The 17,984-nt window shown below is 36.2% G+C and overlaps 1 protein-coding gene across 6 annotated transcripts; it reads left to right on the top strand.

Moving 5' to 3' along the window:
- Positions 1–206: 206 nt before the first annotated feature.
- Positions 207–17,075, top strand: nfascb (neurofascin homolog (chicken) b). 6 transcript variants are annotated; one of them, XM_051880268.1, is made up of 28 exons: positions 207–465; positions 3,577–3,644; positions 4,301–4,474; positions 4,603–4,708; positions 4,927–5,117; positions 5,206–5,328; positions 6,273–6,443; positions 6,717–6,828; positions 6,943–7,127; positions 8,792–8,923; positions 9,004–9,147; positions 9,242–9,353; positions 10,075–10,238; positions 10,376–10,523; positions 10,622–10,746; positions 10,826–10,927; positions 11,010–11,222; positions 11,305–11,381; positions 11,500–11,725; positions 11,843–11,958; positions 12,044–12,254; positions 12,338–12,460; positions 14,124–14,297; positions 14,392–14,523; positions 14,617–14,683; positions 15,039–15,050; positions 16,058–16,093; positions 16,191–17,075. In XM_051880268.1, the coding sequence occupies exons 3-28, from the start codon at positions 4,369–4,371 to the stop codon at positions 16,420–16,422; spliced, it is 3,540 nt and encodes a 1,179-aa protein (XP_051736228.1). In that variant the 5' UTR covers positions 207–465; positions 3,577–3,644; positions 4,301–4,368; the 3' UTR covers positions 16,423–17,075. The 6 variants fall into 6 exon arrangements, with proteins under 6 accessions (XP_051736228.1, XP_051736230.1, XP_051736231.1 ...); XM_051880269.1 differs by lacking the exon at positions 207–465 and adding an exon at positions 3,277–3,489; XM_051880270.1 differs by lacking the exon at positions 3,577–3,644.
- Positions 17,076–17,984: the final 909 nt, after the last annotated feature.

The raw sequence follows: 17,984 nt of genomic DNA, 5'->3' as shown, positions 1-17,984 counted from the left end.
TAGGACATTTTAAATGTCATATGATTGACTTCAAAACAAAACACATGAAAAACCTTTGGATATTCTCCACTAATCCCATTATAAAGATACTAGAAACAACTGCCATTACCAGTATGGTAAAGTCACTAATTATGCTGATTTTAGTGATGTTTTTAATGCTTAAATGACCTGAAGAAGCCACATAGTCATCTGTCATGTGACCAGTGGTGACTGGGACATCAGTCAAGAGCGCTGTTTGTTATTTTGGACAGTTGTGTAGAATTTTCTCTCTGAGAAGTTATTTTACTTCAGCATCTGCTTTGAACAAGCTAGCGGACTCCTTTTCTATCATAATAAGGTTTTCGACAGACTGTCATGGCTTAGGAGACGAAACATGGACAAAGAACACGATGATGATGCTTTTGTAAATTAAAAATAGATCTTCCATCTGTACTGAACACTGAAGCCACTGAAATATCAATTCAGGTAAGAAAAGATTATTCTATTGTTTAAGAAATAGATCTAAAAAATAGAAAATATACTTTTTTTGTTGTTGTTGTTTTTTTACATTATTTTAAGCATACTTTATACCAAACCAAAATAGAATACACATTTATTTAGTTATTTTTAAATATTTTTTATTGTAAATTTTTATATTAAAATGTTTTGTATCTACATATAAGGCTTTGCTATTTGGGACTGCACTGCACCATGACTGGTTGTAAAAACAGTGTGATGTCAGTGTCAGATTAACAATGTATGTTTCATGATAATGTCATCCTCCTCTCTGACTTGAGCTGGCAGTTGTGAGTCAGCTGCTTCATCTGAATTACACTTGTCATTGTAGACTGTCAACAATGCAGACAGATATAAACAGACTTATGAGCCTTATTGAAGAGACTGTTAATAGTTATGAACATAAACATCAAGCATTATGCATGGTAAAAAAAAAAAAAAAAGAAGCCTAACTAAAATGAATTTGCCTTTTTTATTTGCTTTGTGGCAGCAATTAGCATGTACTAAAACTCCTTTATAATCAAATATCAGTATCTTTTTTTAGCTGAGTTTGACTGTTTATGGCCTAGGGGCTTTGCTAATGTAAATGTGACAAGATAATAATTAATAATAAAAAATCAGATAATAAAATAAAAAATTTAATTTGACAATATGTTAGAAAACATTATATTTTGCAGTTATACAATTATGTTTAAGATTCAGTATCTCAGCATCATCTGTTCTTTCAAACAAGCTGTAGTGCCACTTTAAGACTGAACTGATAAAACCCTCAGAGATATTCTGTATGAACAGAGCCAGCTTACTGTGTCCATGGGGACAGAGGTTTCATTGTCCCGTCCGTGGAGGAAGCGGTTCATTCAGGCTTAGGCCATGCGCTGTACAGTTTGGTGCTTGGCACTGCAGCGCTGCTGATGTAATATGCACCGCTCAGGATACTGAAGCGCTGGGGAACATGACCACAATTAGATCATACTTGTGTCTCTGTTCACTTACTGAGCTGACTCAAGAACTTTTTTGTTCTTTCGTGACACTCAATATTGTATTAGCTCATCTGTGGAGTGTACAGTAAGATGGCATATAGTACTTTATGCATCCCTGGATGCCTGAGCTGATGTGGGATGGGAATGTGTCTCAGTGGCTGAGATCCTGTTTCCACCTACATCTCTCCTGAGTCAAGCTCTGCCTTCTGGGACGTTGTGAGTTCATTCACATTCTGTTTCTGTTTTTGACCATGCATCTCATGTTAACAAAGTTTAAAGCTTTATACAGTTAAAGTGAAAATATAAAAGTGCACACTCTAAAAAACACTGGGTTAAAAACAACCCAATTTGGGGTGTTTTCAACCCATGGGCTGGGTAAATATAGGACAGAACACATGTTGGGTTAATTTAACCCAGCATAATGGGTTGATTCATTTTTACTATAATACTAGCTCATTTTTTCTTTTACTTCATACATGAATTAATGTTTACGGATTAACTTAAATCCTCTAAACTTTTTTAAAATACTCCACACAACCACTGGTTTGCATGAGAATTCCTTTATTTTCAATCATATTTTATAGTATATCATATTTTATATCGTTTTTAATACATATTGCCTACATTTAAACTTGTTCAACAAATATTAGAAGTAAAAAAAATAAACATTTATAAGTAATTCAAGTGTAATCGACTAGTCTCTGTTGTCCTGTTTCCACCGTAACGGCGCTGGATCTCTACCGGAGATGATCGCTGTCGGCGGGGGAACTGCTAACTTCAGACCGCCGCCTGCGTTTCACTCGTAGCTGAAAAATGCTGGGACTGGCTCCATAACCCTTCCATATATAATCAGTGTAGAATTCTGATAAGATATTTTAACATCTAAATATTTATATTCTGTATCTTTTTTAATAAAATCATAAAAATGTATGCAAGGCATCAGGCGTTTCCATCACGCGAAAAGACCGATGCGACACTGGTTTAGGTGACTCACATCGCGGCCCTGTTATGTTGCTTTGCATACAATTAAACGATATACAGAACAATAACGAATTTTTAGATAAAATAAAATATAAAACGTACACAAACCTGTATTTTACCGAAGACATGCACCAATTTGACGGAGCTGTACTGCTATTTCCTGAAGATGTCGCAAAAATCCCGCGATAAATAACTCAACCCCTGGGTTGTTATGTCTGACCCATGATCTAGGTAAAACAAAAACTACCCAAAACTGGGTTATTACCTCTAACCCAGGAGCTGGGTAACACAAAAACTACCCAAACACTGAAAAAATAACTCAAAAAAATTACCCAAATGGCTCAACCCAGGACTTGGGTATAAAAAATAACCCAAGATTTTTTAGAGTGCACAAAAGAGCATCAAAAAAGCAAATTATTAGAAGCAGATTTCAATCTCTTTTACGTGCAGTCACGAGACTCATGACCGCATTTTAATTTTCACTGAGAAACAAACATTTCATTCATTGAGTTAGCTAAGTTTTTCAGGACCAAACAATGAGGCCCACACATTGATGTCATAATCAAAAAGAATGCAAAATATCTTTCAGTTGAGTTTGGCTATTTATGGCCTAAGGGCTTTTGCTAATGTATATGACAAGACAACAATAAGATCAGATAATAAAATAAAGACTATACTTGGGACACTATTTCTACAATAAAGACATTCTAATCTCCATATATTTTTGCATCTTTCTTTTTTGGGCATCTTAACTATACTGAGAGAGAGAGAGAGAGAGAGAGAGAGAGATGGATGGAGGGGGTGGGACGTCATTCATGGTTCATGGGTAGAGTGGGCAAATGGATGAAGACAATGAAGAGGGATGTTAGTTGGAGAGGTATACATTACAGAAAACATCTTCTTGGATTGACATTGTTTTGGACCTTTTTGAATGCAACAACAACAAAACATTTAAGATTGGAATTACATTTTTGGAATATGGGGCAATGATGACAGATTAACATTACCATAGCGAGGAAACATGATATAAAAGGTAACAATCTCCAGATGTACTACTACTTGACAAATGGGAATATTTGTGTAACATAACATGTACATTTTATACCTGGTTTTATCCTAGCATTGTGAAATGACCTGCTGAGAAAGATAAAGAAGATTTTGTGAATTCTGGATACTCCAGTTCAGTTGGTAGGTTAATTTGCATAATTATGTTGTTAGATGAATATTACCTTTACAAATGAACAGTAGCTTGGATCACCAATGTAGCTTTACACATAACGTTTTTCAGCTTTAGGAAACTTATATATCCTAAAGTAGAACTCAGTCAGTAAACAGGGCAATTTTACAAGCAGACCCCATGTATTTTTTTGCATATGTATATCGTACTTAATTACTTATGGAAAGGACTAGAATATTTTCTTGTGTTGGGTCTTTTTTATCTTGGGTGTTTATAGTATTTGTATTTATTTCTTTAAACATACATTAATATAATAGCCTACTATACTGAACATACGCATATAAAATCCGAAGAAATGAATATAAGACAAAAATACGACAATAACACGAACACTGACGCAGTAGAATTACGCACAGGATACGCAGGTGCCTGAATGCAAATAGCTCTGTTGTGAGAAACGAATCACAGTTGCGGAAAGCGGAAGGGGGCGGAGACTTACAACAATACCAGTGGATTCATTTGCATGTGGAATTGTTTGGTTTGCCTGCTTCATTTTTAATGCGTCAGAGCGTTTTCAGAGTTTACCATTAACTCCTACTCAACACTTACAAAATGATACAAAAGCACTAATAATTATGAATTTTTTTTTTTTTTACACTCAAACAAGATGACTCAAGGCAAGCAGGGCAATATTTGAGTATTTTGGTGCTCGTATGTTCCCTCACAACAAGACGGATGCTGTACACAGCAGCGATGAGAGCTCTGAAGTGTTGGAGGATTCCTGCCATACTTACGATCCTACAGCAAACATGGATTTTTGCTTTGGAAATTCCTCCTGAGGGTGAGGAAATGCTATTTTAACTCTTTTTTATTTTGGTCCTTGTGACCAAAGGATACATGGCATTATTTACTATACATTGTCCTTTTAATTCGTTAAAATATTATATTTTTATATGTATATCCTCACAGTAAGGCAACCTCCAATGATCATTAAAGAGAGTGTTCAAGATCACATAGTAGATCCAGTTGACCCCATTATAGTGGAGTGTGAGGCAACCGGGAATCCACCTCCAGTGTAAGTGTCCACACTTCATAATACTTAATTATACATGTCAGTTCTTTCATTATACTGACTTGATTACCATATAATGATTTGCATTTGTTTGTGTAAAATGTGCTAAAAAATTGACTCATTCCAATGTAAAATGTATGCAGTTTTAATGAAAATTCAAATAATTTTGGACTGTTGTGTTAGGGGAAGTGTGATTGACAGATAAAACATACTGTACATAGGTTCACATGGACACGTGATGGGGTTTACCTGAATGTGGCACGGGATCCTCAGGTCAGCATGAGGCGGCGTTCTGGCACATTAGAGATTTTCTTCTGGGGTCGCCCTGATGACTATGAAGGCATCTATCAGTGCACAGCGACTAATGAGTTTGGCTCTGCTCTGTCCAGTCACATCCATCTGCGTGTCTCCAGTAACCCTTTACATACATACCATGCAATTGTTAATACAAAAAAATAACATTTAGTCTATAGGTTTTTAAACACGAATGCTTTGTTTAGAGGCCCGTACTTGGTTGAAGGAGTATCTGGAGCCAGTCTCAGTGGTGGTAGGACTTCCTCTCATCCTTCCCTGCAATCCCCCAGTAGGCCCTCCAAAACCTGACACCTACTGGCTGAACAGCAGTAAGTGTCTGCCTCAGATGTATTTGATATGAAAGATTAAGTACTTTAGAGTTACTTTAGTAGTCAATGCTTAGTACTAGGATGTGCATTACAATTATAAAGTTTTTGGGTCAGTAAGATTTTTTTTTAAAAAAGAAATTAATACTTTTTTTTAGTTAAAATTGATCAAAAGTCACAGTAAAGACATTTAAAGATTTCTATCTCAAATAAATGCTGTTCCTTTGAACATTCTATTCATCAAAGAATCCTGAAAAAAGACATTTCATGCTTTCCACGAAAATATGAAGCAGCACAACTGTTTTCAACATTAATAATAATTAGAAATCTTTCTTGAGCAGAAAATCAGCACAATAGAATGATTTCTGAAAGATAATGCGACACTGGAGTAATGATTCTGCTTAGCCATCACAGGAATAAATGACATTTTAAAATATGTTCAATTTTTTTTTTTTTTTTTTTTTTTTTTTTACATTTTAATAATATTTGTGTTATTACCAGGGGCGTCACTAGGCCCATTTTAGGAGGGCTTTAGCCCCCCTAAATTTCCACCCAGCCCCCCTAAAAAATTGTTATTAAATCTGTAATATGTACCTTCATTTGAACGCCTCAGTCGCCTTTAAAACCATATGAAACCAGCCTACTGTATTGTTCATGCCTACCCTTGTAAACAATGTATTAAATTATTTTATAAACCACACCCTCATTGGGGGCTGAGGCCCCCTAATATTGAAATCCTAGAATTGCCCATGGTTATTACTGTATTTTTGATCAAATAAATGCAGCCTTTATGAGCACAAGAAAAAAAATGCCCCCAAACTTTTGAACAGTTGTCTGTTTATATTGCCAGTCTTCATTTTAAGTCTATTAATGTTTGTTGAACCTTAAATAAGCCTTTAAATATACATCCAGTATTTTGTATTCAAGTTATCATCTTTATTCCATAGCTATGACGCCAATCCGGCAGGATCGTCGAGTATCAAAGGCAGAGAATGGAGATCTGTATTTCTCCAGTATCGTAGCAGAAGACGCTCTTACGAACTACGTATGTGTCGCCCGCTTCCCCTTCACGAACACCATCCAGCAGAAACCGCCCCTCATCCTGCAGGTGCTCACAGGTCTGTGTGAGGAATTATTTTTATTCTGCTTTAGACTGAAACTTTGAGCAAATTTGATTTAATATTTCTACCTGTGCCTTTTTCTGTGTGTGTTCAGTTTAGGAAGAACCATGATTAAAACCGTCTAACAGTCTAACACATGGTGAGTTAGGACTCTTTATTATGTTTCTTTAGTGTAAACACTCAACAGGCCTTTACTGATCCACTAACTAGTCACCGATGCTTTGGCCAGATTTGTAAAGTGTGAAGTTTTCCTATCAAATGTCTGTGTAGCTCGCATGGCAGCCCATACGGCACCCAAGTTTCTGAAACCCAAAGGAACTGTCAGCACAACAATTGCAATGCTGGGGGAAGAACTTGTTTTGGAGTGTTTTGCTGCTGGAGTGTGAGTTTTTAAAGCATTTTGATGACGTCTCTGTTTTCTGAAAACAATTGTATGCTGTTGATTTTTAGATTGCCTTGTGAAATCAGTATCTCTGATTCTCTCTTAACATTGTAGTCCGACTCCCTCCATCAAATGGACTAAAGATTGGGAGGAGATGTCTATGACTGGAAAGAAGTTGGAGAATTTTAATAAGACTCTTAGAATAAAGAAGATCTCCATGGATGATGGAGGAGACTACATCTGCACCGCTTCAAACAGGATGGGCAGCCTGGACCACGTCATCACTGTCAGGGTCAAATGTAGAATACATTACTTTATTTCTATTGTTCGTGTCTGTCACTATGTGGGTTCACCCAAAAATGTAAATTCTGTCATTATCTGTTCTGTTTTATGATGTTTTAAAGGGTTTGTTTACCCCAAAATGAAAATTCTGTCATTAATTACTCACCCTCATGTCGTTCCAAACCCGTAAGACTTTCTTTCATCTTTAGAACAAAAATGAAGATCTTTTTGATGAAATCTGAGAGATGTCTGTTCCTCCACTGACTGCCTTTGCAACTACTACTTTGACGCTTCAAAAATTTCATAAAGAGATCGTAAAACTAATCCATATGAATCGAGCGGATTAGTCCAAATTTTCTGAAGAGACTTGATCGCTTTTTATGATGAATAGATTTAATTTAGGCTTTTACTCACATGTAAACATTGATCAGCGAACATAAACAGAAGCTCAACCGAACCTGCTTGATGCGTGAGAACAAACCTCTTCCGGAAGCTCAAACGTGCTGTGTAACACAAGAATGAACCTCAGTGGTCAGGACTAAACCGCTCGATTAGTTTTCCGATCTCTTTATGATCTTTTTGAAGCGTCAAAGTGGTAGTTGCAAAGGCTGTCAATGGAGGGACAGACAATCTCTCAGATTTCATCAAAAAGACCTTCATTTGTGTTCTGAAGATTAACGAAGGTCTTACGGGTTTGGAACAATATGAGGGTGAGTAATTAATAACAGAATTTTCATTTTGGAGTGACCCAAGCCTTTAAATCCATATGCAGCCATTTTTTTTCTATGGAACACAAATTTGAAGAATGTTCACGCTGTTCTTTTCCTTACATTGACACAATTTGTGCTACATATTTCAATTTTTCAAGACATTTGTTATTGATGTGTGAGAAAGAAACCAAATTTTAAGTCATTATTCACTAAAAATCGCAGCTTTATTGTAGCTTTTAAATCAAATACCTTTTCAACGCATCACATCATATTGGACATTTAAAACATCATCAAACATAAATTATGTTACACCAGATGCTATATTCAGAGTACCACTTAAAAGTTTGGAGTTGGTAAGATTTGTTGTTAATGTTTTTGAAAGAAGTCTCTTGTGCTCAGCCAGGCTGCATTCATTTGATTATAAACATTATTTAAAACACAATTTAAAATAGCTGTTCAAAATCCTTCAGAAATGCTTATTTGATGCTCAAGAAACATTATTGTTATCAGTGTTGAAAACTGCTTAATATTTTTGTGGAAACCATGATACATTTTTCAGGATTCTTTGATGAATAGAAAGTTCAAAAGAACAGCATTTATTTGAAATAGAAATCAGCAATAACTATAACAACAATAACATTTTGTAATAATATTACCATCACTTTAGATCAATTTAATGTATCCTTGCTGAATAAAAGTATTAAATTCTTTAAAAAAAAAAAAATCTTACCCCAAACTTTTAAACTGTAGTATAATTTGGGAATTTCAGTAGGGTGGAATGTTTTCAGTCAACAACTAGTTTATCAAATCTATACCAAAACATTTCATGTTCCACAGAAAGAAAAAAAAATACAGCATATAGGTTTGAAAAAATATGAAGATTAATAAATAATGGCAAAATTTTATTTTCAGTATTCCTTTTAAGAATCACAAAATGAAGATAAACATCTATTCTCAATTCTCTTTTGCAGCGGTTCCGTTCTGGGTGGAGAAGCCTGAGAGTCTGGTTCTGTCTCGTGATGACAGCGGTAGTATAGTGTGTAGAGCTGATGGTATTCCTCGACCCCAGATACAGTGGCTGGTCAACGGAGAGCCAATCAGTGGTGAGAAAAACAGTGGCTTCATGAGCAAACAGGTGCACTGCAAAGCTTTTTACCGCTCACTCTTTCTGTGTTCTCTTTAGATGCTCCTAAGAGTCCAGGCAGGCAGGTTTCAGGAGACACTTTGATTTTTGGTGGCGTGGTTCCAGACAGCGCTGCTGTGTTCCAGTGCAATGCTTCAAACCAGTATGGCTATATCATGGCAAATGCTTTCTTGGCCGTAATGGGTAAGAGCTAGAAGAGGCTGGATTGAAAAACACTAGCATTTACATGCACCATTAGCTTTAACCAGTACTTTCAACTTTACAATGTTGTCTGCAGATATGAAGCCTCGTCTGCTGGGTCCCAGAGATGAACTGGTTAAAACAACAGAAGGCAATAATACTCATTTAGACTGCCCATATTTTGGCTCTCCTAAACCTGCCCTACGGTGGTAAATATGTTGTCTTACTATCATTTATCTTCAGTATTTCCCAAAACTTGTCTGTTTTTACTTTTGAATAGTCACGAATACAAGTATAAAAACAAAAGATATGTCTATTATGATGGTGTGAATGAACAAAATGAGGAGTAACTGCATAAATGATTTCAAAATTTAAAGTGATAGTTTGCCCAAAAATGAAAATTACCTCATGATTTACTCACCCTCAAGCCAGCCTAGGTGTATATGGCTTTCTTCTTTCAGAGAAACACAATCGGAGTTATATTAAATATCCTGGCTCTTCCAAGCTTTATAATGGCAGTAAATAGAAGATGAGATTTTGAAGCCCAAAAAAGTGCATCCATCCATCATAAAAGATAACCTTACAGCTCCAGGGGGTTAATAAAGGCCTTCTGAAGCAAAGCTATGCATTTGTATAAAAAAAATATCCATATTTAACCCCTGACGCGATGTAGGAGTATTATAAGCTTTGACGCCTCTCGCGGTTCAAACAAATAGGGCTGGGTAACAAACTCAAGATCCTCTTCTCTTATATCAAAATCATCTGACGTTATTTAATATAACTCCGATTGTATTCGTCTGAAAAAAGAAAGTCATATACACCTAGGAAGGCTTGAGGGTGAGTAAATCATGGGGTAATTTTCATTTTTGTGTGAACTAACCCTTTAAGTGAACATAAAAAGTATCCAAACAATTTGTGTATATACTGTAGGTCAAAAGGAGGACTAGGTACCTTAGAGGGAAATCGTTACGAGATTCTTCCAAATGGTACATTGGAAATCAGAAACACAAAGCTACAAGATCAGGGAGCATATGTGTGTGTTGCAAGCAATGTCATTGGGCGAGATGAGAAGGAGGTCCAACTAGAGGTCAAAGGTCAGTCTCTGGAACAGATCCTACTTTGAAATTTCTGATAAAAATACTTATATTTTAAATGCACTGGTGTCCATTTAAAAAAATGCTAAATTGACCTGCTTGTTAAAAGATTGTATTTTTATTTTTATTTTTTATAGAGCCCATTAAAATTGTTCGCGCCCCACACAATACAGTAGTCATAAGAGGGAGTCTGGCTCGCTTTGATTGTAAGATTAAATTTGACCCGACTCTGGACGTTACCGTTACTTGGCTTAAGGACAAGAAGTTCTTGATCTTAGGAAGAAGGTAAACACAATAAGCTGTTGAATCTGACCACAGGCATGTGGGAAGTGTTATTAATTATTCTATTGGTTTACTGTATCTGACTGCTTCGTGTTGTGTAGGATGACAAAGGATGAGGATTCTCTGAGCATTGCTGATGTGTACAGAAGAGATGAAGGCGTCTACACCTGCAGGGTTAAAAGTGAACTGGAGGAGGTCACTGCCTCGGCCAAACTCATTGTGATGGGTACCAGCACATATACTCTCTCTATACATGTGTACAGTATAAACATGAACATATTATTCATGTATACTTTTGCTTTTAGACCGGCCGGACCCGCCCAGTGATTTAGAGATATCAGACCCATCAGAAAGGAGCGTCAGACTCACCTGGATTCCAGGACTGAGCAACCACAATCCTATTAAAGGTACACACAAACATAGATGCAAACAAAAATTCCGAACAATCTGTCCTTACAATGGCATAATTTTGAATTAACTCTCTTTTAGAGTACCTGGTTCAATATACTGAAGATCTCCTTGCAGACTATTGGCTAATACCGAGCGGCTGGAAGAACCTGACTAGTTACCCAGGCAACCTGAACTCTGTCGTTTTACAGCTAACACCATTCGTAGAGTACCGATTCCGGGTCATTGCTGTAAATGGCATCGGACCCAGTAAACCCAGCTGGCCATCTGCATACTACCAGACTGGAGGAGCTGGTAGGTCCTTTTTCCATTATATTATAATATATTATGTTATATTATATTATGTTATATATCGATTTATGTTTTGTGTCTTTAGTGCCTGATGCCATTCCAAGAAACATCCAAGGATTGGGAAGTGGAGTGTTCAGAAATAACATGGAAATCAGCTGGGAGGTGATGCACTGATGATTGACAGATGTCCATCAATTTAGTCAAAGGTGTTAACTGTGATGTAATCACATAAATGTGATTTATATTAACTGTGATTTTTTTTTTTTTGTTGTGTCTGAAGCCATTGGAGTACAGAGAATGGAATGGGCCGAAACTGGGCTATATGGTTTGGTGGAGACGGAGAGATTCAAGGGAGGAGTGGAAGAACTACACAACATACTGGTGGTGTAGCTACATCATCTATGACACTGATACCTTCACGCCCTATGAAATTAAAGTTCAGGCCATCAACTTCTTCGGCTATGGCCCAGAATCCCCTGTTGTGATTGGTTACTCTGGGGAGGACCGTAAGTTGTACTCAAGTTGTACTCAAATGTACTCAAGTAACCAGATCGGTTCGGTTTAACATACATAAAAAAAGAAATTTTGGTCAGTGTTTAACTCATATTGGGTTTCTCTAACAGGTCCTGTTGCCGCTCCATCTGATCTGGCGGTGTCGGACATTGAAAGCACAAAGCTGACAGTCAATTGGGAACCAGTGGCACGAGCCGACATCATGGGTGAAATAAAGGAGTACAAAGTATGGCTTCTTCGTTGCACAGGTCAGTTCATATCCATACAGTAAATAATATGGGCCGCTGATGGAGCCGTGTTTGGTTTCTCAGGTTTATTACTGGAGAGAGAGCAGTCGTCTGCCCTGGCACATTGTGAGCAGGAGGATTAAGACCAAGAGTTTTAAAGCTAATGGACCGCGTCTGTCTGGGACCCTGACTGGTCTTGTCCCATATAGTAACTACAGGATGTATATTGTAGTGGCCAATAACCGCTACGAGGGTCCACCCAGCAACACCATTGAGTTTCAGACACCTGAAGGAGGTATGAAACTGTTTACACAGTTAACATTATGACAAATCCAACACATACAGGCATGACTTTATACATGCGTTTCTCCACTCTAGTGCCCACGGTTCCCAGGTCGTTCAGGATCATGCACCGGCACTATGACACCATTTATCTAGACTGGGAGGAACCTGCAGAACCCAATGGCATTCTGACTGGGTACATTCTCAAATATCAGATGTGTAAGTGCACTTACATCACTTTGGTGTCCCATGACTTTTATTTAAAGTAGAGGCACAAATCCTGTTTTTTCGTGATTTTTAAAAAATGTTTTTAAAGGAAGCCTCTTATGCTCACGAAGGCTGCATTTATTTAATCACAAATACAGTAAAAACAGCAATATAGTTCTAAAATTGTTATAATATTTTAATATTGTAATAAAATAGTATAAAATTTTAAAATAGCTGTTTTCTGTTTGAATAAATTTTAAAATGTAATTTATTCCTGTGATGACAGCTGAATTTTCAGCATCATTACTCCAGTCTTCAGTGTCACATGATCCTTCAGAAATCATTCTAATATGTTTATTAAATTGGTCTAAAGTGACATTTATAATGCTACAAATGATTTCCATTTTCTTTTGAACTTTCTATTCATCAGAGCATCCTGAAAGATGAAAATTTGAAAGTTCAAAAGAAAATGGAAATCATTTGTAGCATTATAAATGTCACTTTAGACCAATTTAATGCATCCTTGCCAAATATTAAAATATTAATTTTTTTTATAAAAATCTTACTGACTCCAAACTTTTAAACTGTACTATATATGTACATTATATAAACTTTTGTCATACCATATCATAATTTTGGCATAATCTGTTGAATTAATATACATTTCACTGTAGTAACAAACTTGAATTATTGATTTTAATGATCAAAAACATATTACATAATAGTTGTGTCCCACATTTTGCACTCAAACCCTTCATGTTCCCGCATATCTTTCCCTCAAAAATGTAGCATAAAATAATATTATATTATTAACAATTTTCTGCAACATTTTATTTTATAGGTTTTTTTTTTAACCCCTTAACTGTCACCCCCCTTTTTGAGCATAAACATGAAACTTAAATCGTTGTAATTCAAGAATGCTTTGGAATATAGACCTTGGAATATAGATATAATATAATATTGGTATAATATAATATTGGTCTTGTTTTAAAGAAGACACTCAGCAGATTGTTGCTGAAGTGAAACCTACTGTACTAAAAATATATATATTTTATATAAAATATATATTTTACAAAATAATTTTTAATCTAAGATTGATATAAAGCCAAAGTCATATGTCTAACCAAGTTGTGTTCCAAATTTGAAGTTGATGTCACAAAAATTGAAGTTCCCATGAGATTTTGTTTAGGTGTTGTACCACAAATAGCCACCGGGTGTCATCCACATTCCATTGAATTTTTTTTTTTGCATTCTCCTGTAACAAATCAATTAATTAATATCACTTCTATCACAAAACAGACACCAAATATGGAAGCTTAAGATTCAGACCTTTCTGACGATATGCGTTTTGTCAAGATTAGAAAATTTTGTAATATGAAACATGGCAACGTCCACTAGGGGGAGGAGTCCACTTAAATTATTTAAAGTACAGTTTCCATGGTTTTCACAGTATAAATTCTGGGTTTTTAAGCTTTCATATGATACCTAATTTATGATGATTACTAAAACATGCGATACACAAAAGGCAATAAATAAAAACAGCGCCAAGCGTCCTGCTAGCGGGACGGTGACAGTTAAGGGGTTAATTAACATTTTGATGTTTATCATAATAAAACGACAAAATGACACAAATCATTTATTTAACCCTATAAGACCGATGATATTTTCTCTGTAGTGAACATCACTCTGGGGGACAAAATCCAAGTGGAATACATTCCTCCTAACATCACGTACTTCTCTTTGCGCCGTTTGGACCGATACACTCGATACAAGTTCTCACTGGCAGCACAAACCGAGGCTGGAGTCGGGGAGGCATTCACAGAGGAATCACCCCATTTTACAACTGAGGGTAATTTTTCGGCTACATTGTTCATAAGATCATTGTTCTGTAAACTTACAATGATTCCTAACATGTCTGCATGACTGCATGTGTGTTTGAACAGAATATACCCGGGAGCAAGTGGACATTGTGACGCAGGGTTGGTTCATTGGCTTAATGTGTGCGGTTGCTCTCCTCGTTCTTATCATGCTCATAGTCTTTTTCATCAAGAGGAGCCGAGGAGGAAAGTACCCAGGTGCAATAGAAATTACATAAGACATGTTACATAAATTCATTATTAAGCATTATACATAATATAATATTCTTTTGTTTGTTTGTTTTTTGTAAGTGCGCGACAAGAAGGACTTTGCACTGGAGCCAATGGATGATAGAGAGAATGGAACGTTTGATTACAGGTGACTGCGTTTGATGAGAAGCTCTATGTAAAATCCCAGGACTTTCTATTTGATTTTAAAAATGTTATAAGTTTATTTACTACAGGCGACATAGTTTATTTTCAGTGATGCACTTACATGAAAACAGCATTTGAGATGCACTAAAGGGTGAAAAATTAATTAATCCTATCATTTACATCATAACATAATCACATTAGCAAAGGTTGTTTTGGAGTGTTATACTGTATACCACAATAATTGTCCCTTTCCCCCCCTCCCAATTCATAATTCATCACTCCATCCATCAAACATTTCTCACTTTCTTCATTCCTCCTTTATTTTTTTTTTTATGTCTGTTGCGATTGGACCGCTGAAGGTCTCTCGAGAGGTATGATACATGTCATATATAACAAGTGTTGACCTTTTTAAACTGTCTTATTTGTTTTACTACAATTAAACAATTTGTTTTACTACACTTATTGTTTTTACACTACCATTCAAAAGTTTGGTAAATTGATACTTTTATACACCAAGGATGCTTTAAAGGTCCAGTGTGTAATATTTAGGAGGATCTTTTGACAGAAATGCAATATAATATACATAACTATGTTTTCAGTGGTGTATGAAGACCTTACATAATGAACCGTTATGTTTTTATTACCTTAGAATGAGCCATTTCTATCTACATACACCGCGGGTCCCCTTACATTGAATTTGCAATTTGTGCCGCCATGTTTCTACAGTAGCCCTAAACGGGCAAACTGCTTGACTGGCTACTCTCTGCTGTTTCAAATTATGACATCTTTGTCCTGTGTCGGCCACCGTAGCTTCTCTATGTGCTTCGAAAGGGAGGGGTGAGCGCTGGATTGAGCCATTGGTTGCAATTTCGCAACCTCACCGCTAGAGTTCAAATTTACACACTGCACCTTTAAATTGATCAAAAGTATCAGTAAAGACATTTATAAAGTTAGATTTCTGTTTCAAATAAGTGCAGTTCTTTTATGATTTACATTTATCAAAGAATCCTGAAAAAAAAAAAAAAAAAAAAAAAATCAGCGTATTAGAATGATTTCTGAAGGATCATGTGACACCAAAGACTGGAGTAATGATGCTGAAAATTAAGCTTTGCCATCACATGAATAAACATGTCACAATATATTCAAATTGTTTATTTTAATTGAAATAATATTTCACAATATTACTGTTTTTACTGTATTTTTGATCAAATAAATGCAGCCTTGGTGAACATAAGATACTTAAAAAGTCTTACCTGATCCCAAACTTTTGAACAGTAGTGTTTAACAATAGTATTATTGTCATGTTTTTTGTTTTATATGTCATGGCTTTGTTTACATTATATGAATTGTGTCGTTTTGACTTCTATATCTACTGCAGGATAGCACGAGTGTCCACCATGCCCTATAGCAGACGGTATGTATCTCTTCAAGCATCGTTTGAAACATTGTTTGGAACAATGGAGATCTCCTTAGCTTTAAAACTCATCTCAAATGAATCATTTCCCCTTTAGTGAGGAGGAAAGTCGACAGGGGCGCAGTCAGGGTGCGATCGAGCACATTGGCAGGAGAACGAACAGTGACGACAGCCTCATGGAGTACGGTGAGGGGGAAGAGATCGAGTTTAACGAGGATGGCTCCTTCATCGGAGAGTACACTGGTGTCAGTAAGAGGAATATCGACAGGAGCCCGTACCATGACAGCTCTGAGCCCACGTCTCCTGTGGCCATCTACTCTTTTGCTTAGAGCTCATGGTGTCTGATTAAACCACTTTTTACACAGACGGACTGAGACTATGATCATTTAATCTGTTAGACAGGCTGGAAATGATGTATATAGGTGTGTTTTAAAGGTAAAACAGTGTTTCTGGGGATTTACAGAAAAAGTGCCAATCAGATTTGTTTTTCAAATCCACAAATCACGTGAGAGGAAGCCAAGCAAAGATGTCTTGATGTGTTTATCATGTTGATAAGAAGACTGAAAAGAAATGGCTGATGGAAGCTTGCTTTGCTGAACAAACTCATGTTCAGTTAATAAAATAACATTCAGGATCAATTCACACAGATTTACTTAGCATAGACATCTTCTGAAGGGATGTTGAGCATCAAGAACTTCCACAATGCTTTATTTAACCAGTGTTTGATATCACTGATAGTTGCCACTAATTCCTCTTGTTTTATTTTCCATAGCGCCATTTTCTCTGTATTCTCTGTGTTTGCTGTACTGTAGATCAAATTAATGGACTACAAACCATTTATTCTCACACGAAATACAATCTAACCCTCAGCTGCTTATTGTAGAATGATGTATATGTTGGTTATTGTATATTTTTTGGTCTGGTAAGAGTACTATCTTAAGTGTTGTAGTGCTACAGTTATTAAAATGCATCATGAAGTTAATTAATGACTTTGTCATAATTACAGTAAATATCACAACAGCGGTTCACAGTTGCTAAGGACTATCAAGCTCAAAAAGGGCAGAAATACACAATAAAAGCACCATTAAAAAAGGTGGTCCATACGATTCATTCACTAATGTAGGCCTACGTCTTATGAAGTCATATGATAGATAAAAAAATCAATAATCTTGCCCTCCTCCAAAGCTCACATATGTCCCACATATGAGTTGGAAACTGAGTAAACAATGACGGAATTTTCATATTTGGGTAACGCCTCCATTGGGAGGCTGTCATGCCTATATTCTCCACTAGAGGGCAGATTCTCGACCTCAACACATAGACATTATAATAATGTCTGCTCAACACGAGCTCTACCACAAACATCGATGGACGCACACAAATTAGTAGGCTCTTCATTTAACATTGAGAATCCATAGTCTATGTAAGTTCTGTATTGTATCATTATAATAACGTTGTCTAAAAAATACCAGCGCAGATAATCTTGAGAATTTATCAGCAAGTCTATTCCATCTCATTCAGTCACATTTCTTGTGGTAAACAAATAACTCTGTGTGCTTTCCTTTTTGTTAGCCTACTTAACATTCATCATGATTCAGAACACTGTGCAATAACAGAAGGAAGTTCACAATCAGTGGTGAAATATACTACCACATACTGTTTCATGATTTTATTTGTTATTTTTGTTTTGTAATGGATTTAAATATGTTTAGTCTTGTTCACAATCCTTCACTTGACCTCTGGAGACCAAGTCTGTGTCAGGCACACATGATAAATAATGGGTAATACATAATTTCTTGGGGAAGTACATAGTAATCAAATTAAATGTAATGGTTTAAACATTTAACATTGTCATTTGGAGGTTTCAACTGCAGTGGAAATGAAAGTGTCA

The sequence above is a fragment of the Ctenopharyngodon idella genome, chromosome 22, assembly GCF_019924925.1.
Source record: "Ctenopharyngodon idella isolate HZGC_01 chromosome 22, HZGC01, whole genome shotgun sequence".
Lineage (NCBI taxonomy): Eukaryota > Metazoa > Chordata > Actinopteri > Cypriniformes > Xenocyprididae > Ctenopharyngodon > Ctenopharyngodon idella.
This window is presented reverse-complemented; position numbering and strand designations above follow the sequence as displayed.

Coding starts and splice junctions, on each gene's coding strand:
- nfascb (XM_051880270.1), top strand. CDS start 4,369: ATGCTGTACACAGCAGCGATGAGAGCTCTGAAGTGTTGGAGGATTCCT. Junction 11,223..11,304: donor CTACCAGACTGGAGGAGCTG/GTAGGTCCTTTT, acceptor TTGTGTCTTTAG/TGCCTGATGCCATTCCAAGA. Junction 16,094..16,190: donor ACCATGCCCTATAGCAGACG/GTATGTATCTCT, acceptor TTTCCCCTTTAG/TGAGGAGGAAAGTCGACAGG.